Source organism: Ascidiella aspersa, chromosome 4, assembly GCF_963924565.1.
Source record: "Ascidiella aspersa chromosome 4, kaAscAspe10.2, whole genome shotgun sequence".
In the NCBI taxonomy this organism is placed as follows: domain Eukaryota; kingdom Metazoa; phylum Chordata; class Ascidiacea; order Phlebobranchia; family Ascidiidae; genus Ascidiella; species Ascidiella aspersa.
In genome coordinates this window covers 13,345,077-13,361,135 of record NC_139450.1, presented here as the reverse complement: position 1 = coordinate 13,361,135, position 16,059 = coordinate 13,345,077, and the positions used below count along the sequence as shown (strand labels likewise).

Sequence of the window (16,059 nt, the reverse complement as noted above, 5' to 3'; positions counted from 1 at the left end):
TCCGTCATACGCGAAGCAAAACGTTCACCTCTGTCTCACCATTGTAACTAGAGTTTTCTGTAACTTACTTATAACCGTTACAGTGCTTCTGCTAATTATTACGTTTCTTAGTGTTCTTTTCGGTAAAATATCATTCAGCATAGTTGGTTACTATTGAGAGTATAGAATGGACAGTGTTTCCTTACAAAAGTGCTATTTACTAACCAGGGGAATTTTAGGTTTGAATATCAGTTATGGCAATAGTTTGTATCGCACGGTACAAGTTCCAAAAAAAAACGTTACGCGAAAGTTTTTAGGTCTTACGCAGCGTTTTAAATTTTAACTCAGGTACAATGTTATAGCAATTGTCGTAAGTTGGCCAGACAACGTGAAAACAACTGAATTAAAAGAGGTCAAAATCGTACTTTAATTTGCTCAATACACGTTTTGACACATATGTGATTACTTTTATTAAATACAATCACACAATCAACAAAAAACTTTTTTTTTTTTGTGACAGACCAATTGCTATGGATTGCCGGAAGCACAATCTGCGACGTTGTGGATTCTAAAAAACAAGAAATTCGTTTGAAACGATGATGACTGAAATAAAAAGCAAAGTTGTATCGATTTTACGAAAATACGCGGTTAAATTTGCCTCTTAAAGCTGTTCTAAAAAGGTACGATGTCTGGCACCGATTCCTTTATATGTAAGCACTGAATTATCATTTAATTCATTATTCTTGTTTTAATTGCGGCATAAGAATGGCCTATATTTAATTATTATGACAAATGACATGACGTTTGACCCCAAAACAAGTGTACAGTTTTGCCTCAAAATGTAGTATATTGTTTTTTTTTTCAACTTCAATTTAACACTGTAAATAAGTATTGCAGTGGTTTGGCTTGCTTCGTCCTCGTTGTCCCATAGCGTCACCGCGCGGCTACAACTTTTTAATTTACAATAATTAAACTTTACGCTTGATGGCTGTAGATTTCGACGATCAGCAATATGATGACCAGACACAACTTCGAATCACGAAAATCAGAAATTGCGTTTGGACAATCAGACAGCCGCCGCCCAACAATTAGTGGTTGTACTTTCAGGCTGAATCACTCCCACTAACTATAGTTTAAATCAAGCCGTAATAGTTACATAATGCTGCGTGAGACGTACTGTAATGTAGCAACTCAACTTCCCGCATTCGTTACTTTGATCTAATGTAAAACCGTTGAGCGATCTTCAACCGTAAATCTAATACCACGTGAAAGTCTAGCAAACACATATATGATTTGCCGTAAAACACAGGCTACTTGTGAGGTAAAGTTTATATAATGTTGCTGACATACTCGCAACTACTTACTTGCTGGCACTTGTTAGACTTTGCTGTGTTCACCAAGCTGCCAAGTTGCAGTTGCTTGTCGTCCTCTCGTCACCAGACCCGTTTGCAACTGATGAGTTCAACCCGGTCTGGCGCTCAATAAATAAGGCAAGCTCGGCTGGTTATTGCCGAGTAAGTTGTCCTCGATTACAACCATAAATCATTCGTCGTCGTTGTTTTTAGAGAAAGCGCCGGGACGCATTACGACGGCGTCCGCAGCGCAGCGAAAAACATTAATAAGACAATCGCCGCGCCGCGCACGCAACTTCTTCTTCGCAGTTCTTAACCGGGCGCAAGTTTCCATAAAAAATCGATGGGGACGCGGGTTCTTGGCGCAGCAGGACGCCGCGAGACCGCGCCCGCTTGCTCTAAGCTTGTTTAATTTGAGAAAGCGCGTCCTCGGCGACGCAATAAAGAAGCGACACTGAGCCTTTGTTATATCAATGCCCGGGTCCGCGTGCACCCCCCCGCCCGGGCGCAGAAACTTTCCGGTCAGCGCCTATTTTAAATGTGGTAACGAAGAGCAAGATTAGCTGGGAACTGGGTTACGGCCGGACGGCGTCCGACTCCCGGCGAACATTGACATCGATTCGCCTCGTAAACACGTTGCCTCTCCTGATTGAGGAGTAGAACATGAACTGGGAATCTTAGGCTCCTACAGTTTTATTTCGCTGTGACTTGTTGGGCTACAGCGACCTGGCATCTATCCCAGTTCGACTTGGCATCGTTTTATAATCTGCTTCCTGCATTTGGCATATTTAACCTATCGCCTCTTGAAATTCCGTATCGCCCCGCAGGTACTATTTTACAAGGTGTCAGTTTTTCGTGATGGAACAGAAATCCTTCAAATCTTTCCTCAAAATAAACAATAGCAGTACCATTTGAAAAAAGTTATTTATAGGATAACTAATTTCAAAATAAAAACTATGTGTAGAACGGTTTAAATGATGTTCATATATCTTTGTATAGTTAAAATCAGAGGGAATGTGCGATTAAAATTCTCAATGCCTTAGAAAGGTTAATTTAAGAAACATTTTTGTGTTGGGTATTGCTGAAGCAATAATAATTCAAGTAGGGCGAGTGTTAAAGCTTCATTGGGAATTGTAATAATAAGTAATGCATCCAGCAGAGTGGATTATCCCACAAGTCGCTTTTCGCAATAAGTCCTAATGCGATAAGCAACCAACGTCCGCACATGAGTTTTTATCCACATGACTAAATAAAATAAGTTGTCGCAATACGGCGGTCTAAAACCCAACTTCAATTAAAATTTTGGAGTAACGAGAAAATAAACCGTTTTATCAAAGGCTTCCATTTTTATGTCAACAGCAAGTTATTCTAAATTTTTTTGTTAAAAGTTTATGATTTCGAGAAAGGCATTATTTGATTTTCTAATTGTTCTTTAATCCGAGTGACATGCCACGACTCATAAAACGAAATATTTTGTTAAATTATTGTATGGTCAACCCCAAATTGTATCTGCTTTCCTCAAGGTCAATGGATTTTGTTTTATTAATTGCGGTATGGTAAAAGCAAATATACGCTAGTATCTGTTGGTCGAGTTTTGACTGCGAGATCATGGACAAGCAATAAGCATGTGTTGAACGTAGAATACTTTACTGGCAAGCGAGGAATGCCGGGCATTCAGATAACGTTAGAGGCGTGAGCGACCGCGGTATGAACTCAATCGTCAAGTGAAGAACGCAGGAGGCCGAGTTGCGAGCCGGGCCGGCCGCATTGGCGTCCTACTGTGCGGCCGCCCGCTGCTTCGTTATTTTCCCGAAACGAGGTTACGACTCCCCGTCTTTCCGCATGTTTGCCCGCCTATAATTGAAACTCGTCGCTGCTGGACGAACTGATGGCCGTTTTAAACATTTAGTACACCTTAGTATTTTTTCTCCCACGTGTGAAATTTAAATACAAAACTCGAATATGTATATTTTAACAACAATTCACATATAGCTCCGATTTTATGGCCTTACTTCGTGAACCATTTGAACAAATTACGACACATTATTCACTCTTAACCAGTTTCAATTCTTGTAATGAAAGCTGGCCTGATATTAATAAATGATAGTAGGCTTACCATATTGTCAAAACCAATAAAAAGTTTATTTCACTCCCAAAAGAACATGGAGTTTTAAGTTTAATGAATTCAACAGGCCATTAATTTTTCGGACAAGAATACCAATCCTCCAAAATGAGGACATATGGTTAGGCCCAATAGTATATTGTTTAATGAGGTAATTTTACTCGTGCTGGTTAATTGGGCTATAGAGATATATTGCTCAGTTGTGGACCGAGGTGCAAATTTATAACGATTGATACCAAAATAACTTGTAGCAAGTAACACGAACATTGATTTAATTTATTTGAAGTGCTACGTACTTCTATGACTACGTGTTAGAACGTTTTTATTTATTGACATTAAGATGGATATTTTGCCCGGCGTTACAACAGGCCCACATTTACGAATTCAGCAAGTAGTAAACTAGCAGAATCATGTGTGGACCATTATTTTTGATACAATTAAATTAACTGGCATCTGGCAAGAGGCTGATATCAACCACAAGAGTACGCAACGCGACAGGCAAAATACTGCGCGACAAGCGACACTTACGTGTAGACACCAAAACAATTTATTCCCCGAACTAAGAACTTGTTTCCAGTCGAGTTGATGAAAACTAAAGAACTTAAGGAAAAGCCGAACACGGCACAATGAACTTTAATGTTTTACTAATGGTTATTTAGTTGTAAACCGTCTGCCAAACCATTTTTGGCCAAGAAGCCTTTCATTTTCATTAACGCCAATCCGGTGCAAATTTCACATTGATGGACAAGGAGAAGCAGACTTGTGAAACAAGTTTTGGATCACGTTTAAGGTAAGTTCTACAAACAACGGTTTTAGAAACCTTAGCATTACTTTGCTACCATAATTTTTTAAAACACTAGTTTACATGATTGACTTTTTGGAACAGTGTATTTTTGCCCACCTATCTTTACTGATATTATCAGAGTCCTTAGCTATAACAACTAAATTGCCCCCATTGTTCAAAACTAAATCCCCCTAAATAGAAACTGGCTTTTAAAAAACACCTATACATCTTCACGCCAAAAGCAGAATACAACCTGTAGAATCGAAGCACAGAATACAAGCTATGGAATCAAAGCACACATATATAGTAACACAAAGCATAATTTGATGTAATAATAGAGACTATAGATTACTCGGCCATCACATCTGTTAAACAAGGTAAATATTTTGCTTTGCATACAATATGCACCTGTCCTGTGTTTTCAAAGTTGACTTAGCTGATAACTTGAACCAATGTATGTCAAAATTTACAATTATTTGGGAAACTACTTGAAGTAGATAGGTCATATTGGATAGTTACATGTAAAACACTTCAGTGAAAAAGTTTTGTCGAGCCTCATTGTATTCTTGCAAAAGATTTTTTGGGGGAAGGTACTGGAATGCAATCAGTTGCATGCGCACGCCTTAACTTTTCTTTAGCTGAGAACACCTCCAGTATGTGTATAACTTGAATAAAACAAATGTACATCTTAAAAGTTAGTGCTGCACATACGGGATCTTTGCAAAAAGTTAAAGTGCAGAACTCAATTTCAAATCTTACATGCAAATGCATTTTTTGCAAGAATTGTTTTAACTTTTAGCTTCATAAAAATAAGTGCAAAGATTTAAAACACAAAATTCATGTTAAAAACAATATTATTAAATAATATTTAGCCTTGTTAATTACACACTTGGTTTTAGTAATATATTTGATTATAACCCAATTGATATTATAGATGCACAATTATTATAAACAAAGGTTTTATGATTCCAGGAAAGATGTAGAAAAGATTTTTGATTGCTTCCTTATTCTCAATAAAAATCAAGATGGAGGTAAAACAAGGTTATATGTTATGTGATTGCCATTTATTAACTGAATGACATGTTTTTTGCAGAAGCTTCAAACATATACAAATTTCCTGAAGACTTCAATGATAAGGTAAACTATTTAATTAAAATGCACTTTTTTCTAAATTTGTATTATTAGCATTTTCGATGATATTAGTAGTACAACATACAATGCAAATGTTGTATGTTTGTCAACTTATAAAAACAAGTATACTTATTTAAGGAAATCTTGCAACAGTCACTCTTGTTCTGTTTTCCATTCAACAATAGCAAGAAACTGTAAGTACTTTATGATACACAAGATGTGAAATATATATTATAATTGTTGATAGTTTCAGAGAAAATGGTACAATTATTTTATAAGTATATTATTCAGTGATATTACAATGTTACAATTTCATTTTTAGGCAACACGCCAACCATTTCACCTTTATATTTACCGATATTGAAGGAAAACATAGATTTGGATTCTGCAAGTTAACAAATGGTGGTGCAAAATGTGCATGTATTTTAAGGTAATCATTTTTTATTACAATATGGTAATGCCAATTTTAAAACTTTTAACATTGGTGTACTGCTATAACAGTGGACGTGCACTTAGCTACTGACCACAGGAAGTTATTTTTAAAACATTAGAGCCTAAGCAAGCATTGTTTATGAATGTTACACCGAGATGTCATTGTAACAGTTGCCAGTCATGTAAAGCTTTAGGCTAGGGTTTGGTTTCTAGACTAAACAGTAAGTAACAACATTTTATGACAACATTAGGAAATTATAATGAGTGAAAATGGCCTTTTAACATTTTAGATATCAAATTCCGGAAGCTATCACACAGTTTTTACAAATCTAATTTAGTAATTATTTGCTTAAGTAAATGTCATTGAATCTTTTGTATGATAATATCTTATTTTAAAAAATATTTAATACCTAATATGACAACTTCATACAGTTTCATGCCATGGTTTGAGATTTTCTACAAGCTCCTGAATTATGCCAGCGAGTTATCATCCCACTTGGAAGATCTCACTTCAATTCTACTCAATTTGCACAATCAGGAAGTACCAGTGCCACATGAAACAATCCAGCTAAATACAGTGAGTTGATAAAGAATTTTAATTACAATTTTACACTTTTATTGGCCTGCCCTCCACACTTTTCTAAACTCCATGTATTTAGACTCTACTTTTTCGGGTTCCAGATCCAAATGAACTCCCCTCAATTCCAGAAAATGTAAGACAGTATTCTGAACATATTTGTTACTATAGCAGAAAGCAACATACTATATTGAAATAAATTTCCCTTAGATTGACCTGTTACATCTGTGTTATTCTAGATTTTAGAATGTATTGTGTTGACCCCACTCCACTAATATGTCTTAAGAAATATATTTTATGTTTGTGACTAAATTAATTTTGTTTATTTAAAATTGGAGGCTATTTAAATGCTTTCATACTTTTTGCTAAAAAGGATTCTTTTTTAGAGAAACATATCTGAGTACTATGCGGCACTGAACCAGCATTTTATGATTGATATTTTTGCCAGTCTCATGTTTGAGAGAAGAGTAATATTTACATCCTCCAATCTTAGCACAGTAAGTATATGTAGGTACCTGATATATTACTAACAAATATAGTATTACTGACGATATATTAATATGTCTAAGTTAGGATAAATTGCCCATTGAGCTATGTATTTTACTTAACCGTTTGATGTATTGCTTTTTTTTTTTAGTTAAAAGTTTGTAATTGTAAAACAAATTGTAGATTTTTCTATGATTTTAAGCCACATAAAATACTTAAAATTTTCATTAAACTTTTTATAGTTTATTTAGGATTGTAAATAACATTCGTTTTAAATGTATTGCAGTTAACTTCATGTGTGCATAGTGCAGAAGCGCTCCTAAGACCTCTACACTGGCAACATATATTTATTCCAGTCATGCCCCCACATCTGCTGGACTATGTCCTGTAAGTATTAAACTTGCTTTGAAAGTTTTGATCTGGCATTGGTTTAAAATTTCATGGTTATTTTGTGGTAGGCGAAAGCAAGGAATAATACCACACAGCCATTTTCACATATGTATATATTATGCTCTTCAAAATATGGCTCTTTGATGCACTTACTTTGTATTGACCTCTGTGTCATCTTCTGTATTGTAACTAGGTGAATAGTAATTGCGCTTTTGTTTCATGTGCCCATGAGTCATGACCAGTACTTATGTTTTGTTATCACAGTTTTAGAAACCTCTTCCGGCATAAGTTTGAAAACAAGTTTTACAACAAACTTTTTAATAATGTAAATGTTTAAAACTAAAAACACATACATGCATTCACTTTATAATGCTGCAGACGTTAGGTATCCCCACTTAACCCAATTTGATTTTACAGTGCCCCAATGCCATATTTGGTTGGTATTCACTCATCCTTAATGCCCAAGATCCGCAGCATGATTGACAATGATGTCGATGTAATTATTGCTGATGTTGATGCAGAGATAGTTGAAACAGCCCACAATGACATAGAAAATATTCCCAATGACATTGTACGGTTTGATTAATTCATACACTATTATTCTTGCATTTAAATGTGTTTAGAAATGTTAAAACTACTGGCATTTGACTACTAGGGTAAGATGGACTTTGTCAAATTATTTTTTGTTGTGTGATTAGCAATCAAATAATGTAAAATATGGTCTCAAAAGCTAAAAACATTTCAACCTAGTCAATATAAACAATTACTAAATTTCCCTAATTGGTAGTGAAATATTGTTTAATGTGTGTAACAAGTGAGTTTATAGGTTTCAAACAGGCTTTACTTTGAGTAGTATATGTCCTTGTACAGAAGCCGTCTTGCTCAATAAAATAAGGGTAACATTGCCAAACTCAGGAAGTTGTAATGTTGATTAATGAGATTTGTAATTTGTTACTTTATTTGTAAAATAATGCTGACGTGGCTACAATTTATAGAACCCCAAACTAATCTTGAATAAAAATTCCTTTAAATATTTATACCTTTCTGTAGTAAATATATTTTTACAAAAGTTTATATATTTTAACATAGTTAAAGCATTTTGTGCGACTGTTTTTTGTTATGATTTACAGACTTCCTTCCTAAAATCTTTGCTTCGTAAGTCCAACATCCAGATGGGAACGAACCTTGCAATGGCCTTTTTGCGCACACAAGCCCGTCTGATTGGTGGATTCAAAAGTGGCTTGTCCTATCATTCAGGAGAGGAAAAAATTGTTTTCAGTGATGACAAATTTATCGATTCCTTCAAGTAATCAAGTTATAATATAATTTTTTTATTGAACTATGTATGTAAAGAGTAAAGACCTCCTTGCTTATTTTTACTCTACTAAATAAGGAATAAACAAACCGAGTGACAAATGACCACTTTTTAAGACTTCAATATGTTTGATCAGATAAACATTATTTTAATATCCTTCTGTTAAAATTCAACTTCTTTGCTTTTATGTCTGAAAAAAGTAATTTTAACATTACTTTAACCAGGGAACAAACTAATGTTTTTTGGTTATCTATTCTGCTCGGTCAAGGCAAATAAGTTGCGTGCCTTACAGAGAAAAAACTTGTCATGAAGTTGCATCATGCTTTCAAACATGTTTAGTAGTTTAACCTTTCCGAACCCTGCTGACAACTTCGGCCTCGTTCCCCAGCTAATTGATCCTATTTCCTAGATCGACCACAAACAAAGAGTTTGCCACGACCCTCATTCAGCTGCAGTCGTTTAAACAGTTCATTGATGGGCGATTGGAAATGCTCAATTCGGGTGGAGGTGTTCGCGACACTTTCGAGATTGAGTGTACGCTGGTGGACAGTGCAGAACAAGACCAGGACGTGGTAAAAGAGTGGCTCAGTTCTGCCAAGGTGTGATTTTTCGTTAAAGAATAGTAAAGATTGCATAAACGATACCTTTAATAAGTTGTCCTTCATGTTAGAAAAAGCTTAGAAGTTATTACAAAATTCATTTCCTTCACTTTTGTGTACCATGGCAAAATTAACTACAAAATATGTTATCATTTTTTTAAATCAAATAAGTCGTTTTTAATATATTTTCATTAAAAGGTCACTTTTATTGTAATACAAAATATACAGGTTTTTGGCGTTTTATAAACATCTGTGACTGTCCGACATAAAAATGTACTTTTGTGGCACATGCTTCGCCGTAATAACATTCTTCTGTTAAATTGCAGAAAGGTGGAAACGAATTGTTCTCCCAGTTTAAGAAAAAGGTCAGTTTGGTTTCGCTTGATGATTTTTTAAACAACATCAGCGTTTTTTTTGTTTGTATATGGTTGACCTTGTCAGTGCAACTGCTAACACTTAACGTCTAACTCACAGGCAAAGGGGAACATGAAGTTTGCACGCCAAAGTCTTGATGCGTGGAGGCAGCAACAACTCAATGCACAAGCTCAGCAAAAAACGTTAGAAGAAAACCCTCAACGGGTAAGCTGTGATCAAATGTTTGCAGTATAGGGGTATTGTGTGTTGTATATTTCCGCGTACAAGTATTGGCATAACTACTTTTGTGTAAACTATTTGGCTTCATATAACTTTGTGGTATATATTTTTAGTCTATTGGTGACAGTTCAATTTTTCTCTGTCATTTTTAAGATATGCCAAACTAGGTTTACCTTTGTGAAACTTAAATGATAACTACTTTGTTTAAAATAGCATGTGAAGAGCTTAGCACCATATATATTTTTTGAGTTTGATTTCTGAATATGAACTTGGACTGCATACTTAAAATATTGTCAGTAAAGACATAGCAGCAAAGAAATGCCTGTATAAAATTGATGACATGGTAAAAAAATGGTTTCAGATTCGTCCAAGTCGTCCACCCCCTCGACCTCCTGCACTGTCTAATGATCAGCTTAATGAAGCAAGGTACATCAGTTTTTGTCAACATCTGTCCAGTTTCTTGTGTTAATTAATTGTCACCTACTGTAAGCCTAATTGATATTAAACGCTTTAGGATCAAAATGTTTGTTAATGGACACTGGAGTGTTTTATACACTTAGATATATGCATTTTGAGGAAATTTATATAAAACAAACCAACACTGGCTGTCCACACGATTAAATAGTGCTAATATTCGGCGTGCCTGTACTATTTGCACAATGTAATTTTACTAACCTTGGTTGTAACTTTTATCCGAATCACTGCACAAATTTTGAAATAATAACTGGATTTTTGTAAGAAGTGGCGACTATTGAATCTATATTTAACTGGGAAATGTAACACATTTTAATCAGGTGTTATAGTATTAGGGAGATTGGTTTGACAGTACTCTTATTCCGGTGTCCCTAACACACTTTTAGCATATAATTAATGGCTGGTTGATATGTGATTTTAATCTGGTGTGCACAGAAATCGGAGGCCTAAACCTCCAAGACCACCTCCACCTCTTATCAAGAAGCCTTTCAAAAGGTCGTTTAAGCCACGGTAACACTGCCTGCAAAGCTCTAACCGATCACATTTGGTTATTTCCTGCTTTTATGAACTCAAACCACCTTTTGTTGCATTTGTTTGCTTGCCACTAATTTGGATGTGTTCTTTAACGAATTTATTTTTCTTTAACTTTTTAAATCTGGTATGGAGTACCTTGCCATTTACGCATGCATTTCATTTGTTCCCCGTACATATACTTAGAGTTCAGCAAGGTATAGTAAATATATAAAAAAAATCATTTTATCGCGCCCAAGTGCCTTTATCCAGTCAGGATAAAACACGTTTACTATGGCTAAATGAACACCGTTTGCAAACATTGTGATTCATGTGATGGCAGCATTTTTGGTGTAATGGTTTAGAAATCATTTATTAATTTTAAATATCAAAATGGTGAAAATTTGTATTAGATTTGATTTATAAAAAGTGGTGTTTACATTGATACACATCAATAATAAACTGCTGCAACCTAACTCCATTATTTTCAGTACAAACGTTATTTTGTCAACGAAATCAATATAAAATGATTAATTTTTATTTATTTAAATCTTCAAAAATATACAGAGTTCTAAACGACTTTTTGTGCTAATTATCATTTCTAGAGCTACGAGAAGGTACAACACCCTTGATTTAGGGGATGACGAGGACCTTCCTCAAACCCCCAGCTCTGCTGACTCCAATCGACTTAGAGGTTTTAGCAATTTTTCGCACGTTGATGTCGATCTCGTTGACCAAATGGAGACGGCCTTTGACGAAATTGTCAACTCGGTAAGCATAGTCAAATGCCCGGTATTTGTCGCGTACTAAAACTGTAGCCTTGATCATATCGCGTTTTATTAGCAGGAATCTTAAATAGAACACTTATCTTAGATTTAATTAGAAACCTACGTTCATTTTGTCAAAACTGTTTGTTTTTTGTTGTTTTATTGTAAAAATTGAAGGCTTGATGTACCTTAAGTTTGCAGTGTCCAAGAAAGACAGAATGTAAAAAAGTATTTCTGGGAAAAGTTCAACAGCAGCTTTTACGCCTATTGGATTAAATAAAATAAAACAAACAAAATGGTTGAAATACTCGGCTAACTAATAGTCGCAAATTTTCGAAAGTGAAAGGCATCAACTTTTTTTAAGATTTTTTTAACATTACAAAAATAAAATTTAAACTACAGAATTCTTCAAACGGTAACCACCTGAGAGAAACCTCCCCCGACCTTTTGTTGGACTTTTCAAGCTCTGGATCAGGTAATTTTTTTTTGCATTCTTTATCAATCTTTTGTCTTTTGTGTGGATGAATAAAGTGTTTTTCTATGAAATCTATATGTGATATTTTTACATATTGGTTAGATAGTGATTCTTGTACGGGATTCGTCGAAGCTGTTTTCACCGCTCAATTATATATGAAAGATTGTTGTTTTTGTTAATGAGCGAAAATTTGGGGCTCGTTTAAAATTTGGGTCAAGTTAGCAAACGTTTAGAACCGCTGGATTAGATAATAATCATTGTAAAGATGCAATATGATGGCTATTTACTTGTCAATATTTTTGTCAGCAGTATCGATTTTTGTTTTTAGATGAACTGCCTCCACTGACCAGTCCTACTTCATCTGAAAGAGACAACGAGTATGTTGAATTAACCTGGCTAGTAACGTATTTATTTTTTCGGAAATCAACCTATCTAGGACCGTAAAAAAAAATATACCACATGAAAGAAAAAGTCATAATAAAAGTCGAGTCATTGTCATGAAAATAAAACGTAAACTACTAAAACTGGTAAAATGGTCAGTTTGTAAGCAATACCTGAAAAAAAAATACGTAACATATAGCAAGCAAATTGTTTTACGTGCAAAGATTAAAGTGAATATCCCTAATTTTGTAAAGTCAGGTCATTTAAAAACAATGAAATAATAAATGATCGACAAGTAATACAATTAAGTCATCACAACACTCTTAGATACAATAACGATGTAATTAGGATGTAAAATATTGTATAATTACTGATTAGCGGTTCCTACTTTGAGAAATAGAATCCAGCTGAAAACTTGTTTTATTGATTGGTGTAAATTATGTGGGATTAAATCAAACTATGTTTTTGTTTGCTGTTCTTGATTTTATATTTATTTACTCGCTTTCGTAATATTTGAATTATTTCAATCGATATTGTTATACACGACAATGATTTCTGTCATTCCTTGTCTGCATAACCATTATTGAAACTTGTTTAATATCGATTTATGTGACGCACGTTGTCATAAATGTTTTCCCTGTTTAATTAACAACAACAGCAAACCTGAAAACGTTGTCTTGTTCATTAAAATCCACCTCAATTTGGTATCACTATTATTTTTGCACGATTATCAATTCGCCGGAACACAAATATTATCGCATGGTATTTTCAACATTCGCCAATCCGTAAACCGCATTCAAATCATAAGTGCTGTAACGGAGAGGAAATCACAAATTCTAGTAGTTGTCAATCGAAATCGTAAACTTATCGTTTAATTTGTCAACCCAGTCACATATCGTTTGTGTCGTTAAAACGCAGCACGTTCGAAGAGGGCTTTGTGATTGCCCTGCATGACACCTGTTTTGATTTTTTTGTGTGCCGATTGCACCTGCATGTGGTTGTTTGTTTGTGATTTTGCAGCGATAAGTCTAGTCGAAAATCGTCACTAAAACGCACCTCGCCTGTTTCGAAAAGACCGAAGAACATCCTCATGAGAAAGGATGGCTCGTTCACGATCGAGGGCGCACCGACTCCGTCTCCTGTTTTTCTCGCCGGTCCACCATCCACGCCACTGGTAGATCTCAGTGTAGCAAAAACGCCAGAGAAAAAGGTAACGTTTTTGCCATGACTTGCTGATGAATCAACATAGGCATATTCACTTGAGCGTTATGATCTGTCTAGCGCAATCAAAAACTTTAACGAGGAAATTTCCGGTTATTTAGCCTGTAACGTTGGTATTTTAAACCGTAAAAATATTGTGTTTTTCTTTGAGCTGTTGATATTTTAGATGGAGATTTGTATTGTTAATTAGCTAGCTAAATGTTTGAAAGGTTTGGTATACTATAGACCAGCCTTTCCTAACCTGGGGTAAATTTACCCCAGGGGGTAAACTTACTCGTTTTAGGAGGTAAATCCAAGGATATGTATTCAAGCTCTGAATATTCTGGTTTCGTTTTCTTTAACTAACTTTTGCGAAGCGGCTTCTCTGCACTGCTAACTATCAAATATAAAGCACGAAACCGACTTCATGTTAAATCTGATATTCGTTGTACATTATCACTAATTTCCCAGACATTGCAATTTAACTCGTTGCCAAAAAGCAAGGGCAGCCGTCACACTGACTATAACTGAGTAATTTGTTACTTTCGTTTTTTTGATAAATGAGCACCACTTTATATATTGGGGGTAAATTTGATATTCATTTTTTTTCAGAGGGTAAAACATACAAAAAAGGTTAAGAACCCGTGCTATAGACTGTTGTATGCTGTATTAAGGCAACTTAAAGATTGCTGGTGATATTTAAACCTTCCTTGTTATTTCCCAAACTGTTTGAACCCTTCTCTTTTTAGGCAAAGGTTCAAACAGGTTCAGAAGACCTCATCGGCCTGTCGTTCTTCAGCACGAATGAAAGCGGAAAACCGCCAGAACCCACAGCAGTCCCTGCCTCGCTGGGCAAAACCGACTGGGTCACATTCGACTCCCCGATCCCAGCAGCGTTCCAGCCAATCGAGAGCGCCACCTCTGAACCCGGCGCAGGAACGGACGCTGACCTAATGCAGTGGGGCCAGAAGAAAGCGAGCGAAACGCTAGACCTCGAGAAACTCTACATCAAGCCCGCTCTCCCTAAAGGGATCACTCCTATAACGCGCACGTCTTCGCTGCCGTTTCTACCTTCTCCAGTCGCAGCGCACGCCACCTACTCGACAGATCCGACCGGTGTCTTCCAAGCGAACACGCGAAGCAGCAAAGCGCGGCTCGCCAACTCAACGCTGGGCAGCAATCCGTTTCTCAACGACCGGTCGTCTTCCGTCGCCGCGGGTCGAGGCAACGCGGTTGCCGCGCGAAGGCCGCTGACGACGCAGACCCCGACCAGGCACTCGTTCTCGGCGAGACAGCAAAAGCAGCATGCGTCGCGCGACGATCAGGCGAAGGAAAGACCCAACAGCGAACTTTTTTCGGACTTGCTCACGAATTGGAAGTCGAAAGAGGGCCTGTGATGTTTGCTGTGCAATTGAAATGAGGCACAGACCTTGTTTTTCGTTCGCGGACGGTCGCAACGCGCACTTACTTCACGTGTTTTTGTCGATTCGCTGTCTTCCCATATCAACCTGTTTTTCAGATTTTCGCAACAGTTCAACCACAACTAAAATGGTGGTGGACTACCCATCGGCGCCCAATGAGATTTCCAATTCAATTTGATTGTCTGCAGTATGTCACCTAAACGTTTTAAAAACATCATTTATTAGTATGGTTGTTATTTGTAACCTATAGGAGTCGACCATTTTGCTAACGAAATAAAGTGTTTTTAGACTAGTTAATACTTTCGACGGCGTTAAACAAAGTTTCGTAATTTTTTCCCTATGTTCCGTTTTTGTTTGTTAATCGTATTACTGTACATTTTTAAAGATAACTTATAAGATGTTGTTTATGTAATGTGTACACTTCTTTGTAGGCTATATTCTTATTTTTTTCACTCGATATCGCACACATTACCATACAATACTTGTTTGGATAAATCGCGGATTAGATTATTGTCATTATCCAACCCAATTACAATGATAGAAACAATATTGCTGTTTGTACAGTAATTTACCCCAAAGACTGTGCCAAAGCATATTAAGTTGCGAAATCGCTGTATTTCGCATGATTTAATCTTGTACCGTGTTCTGGTATCCTGAGTAAAGCTAGACTGATGGTCGTTATTTTTGGTGCATTGTGACAATCTAATCCCTGTTATAATCATTTCAACGATGTTTTATTATATCTATTCCGGCCTTTTTGTTATAATAACCGGTGTATACTGACTATTATGCACATCTTTACACTGGTGATACCCAAAGCAATACAAACTCTAATCATAAGTGGTCCGTGTAGCCTACGTAACTCGCTACTAGAATAATGATTGGCCGACCAGCTAGAAATATAGGCAAGTTAACCCATGAGAAAATCGCAAATACCTAGTTTAGTATTTTAGTCACATGTCAACTTGTGCGACATTAACTTTGTTCAGGAGGCGAGTAAACAGCTGCGAACATCAAACGTTCAACGTCGACTTCCTCGTCAACTGTCATCATTGTTCGTCCGCTATTCT

At 36.1% G+C, this 16,059-nt stretch overlaps 1 protein-coding gene across 1 annotated transcript; it reads left to right on the top strand.

Moving 5' to 3' along the window:
• Window positions 1-4,014: 4,014 nt before the first annotated feature.
• On the top strand, window positions 4,015-15,823 carry LOC146148003 (uncharacterized). The gene is made up of 21 exons (XM_083386418.1): window positions 4,015-4,243; window positions 5,210-5,268; window positions 5,331-5,374; window positions 5,507-5,562; window positions 5,691-5,798; window positions 6,233-6,377; window positions 6,460-6,513; window positions 6,764-6,874; window positions 7,150-7,250; window positions 7,671-7,824; window positions 8,384-8,559; window positions 8,978-9,167; window positions 9,494-9,532; window positions 9,642-9,746; window positions 10,123-10,187; window positions 10,671-10,745; window positions 11,351-11,516; window positions 11,915-11,987; window positions 12,316-12,364; window positions 13,389-13,578; window positions 14,318-15,823. Exons 1-21 carry the CDS (start codon window positions 4,194-4,196, stop codon window positions 14,963-14,965), a joined length of 2,658 nt encoding a protein of 885 aa, XP_083242544.1. The 5' UTR covers window positions 4,015-4,193; the 3' UTR covers window positions 14,966-15,823.
• The last annotated feature ends 236 nt before the right edge of the window (window positions 15,824-16,059 follow it).

Excerpts from the sequence above, each read along its gene's own strand:
- LOC146148003 (XM_083386418.1), top strand. The coding sequence starts at position 4,194 with ATGGACAAGGAGAAGCAGACTTGTGAAACAAGTTTTGGATCACGTTTA. Across the intron at positions 9,533-9,641 it reads TCTCCCAGTTTAAGAAAAAG|GCAAAGGGGAACATGAAGTT; the intron begins GTCAGTTTGGTT and ends TCTAACTCACAG. Across the intron at positions 9,747-10,122 it reads TAGAAGAAAACCCTCAACGG|ATTCGTCCAAGTCGTCCACC; the intron begins GTAAGCTGTGAT and ends AAATGGTTTCAG.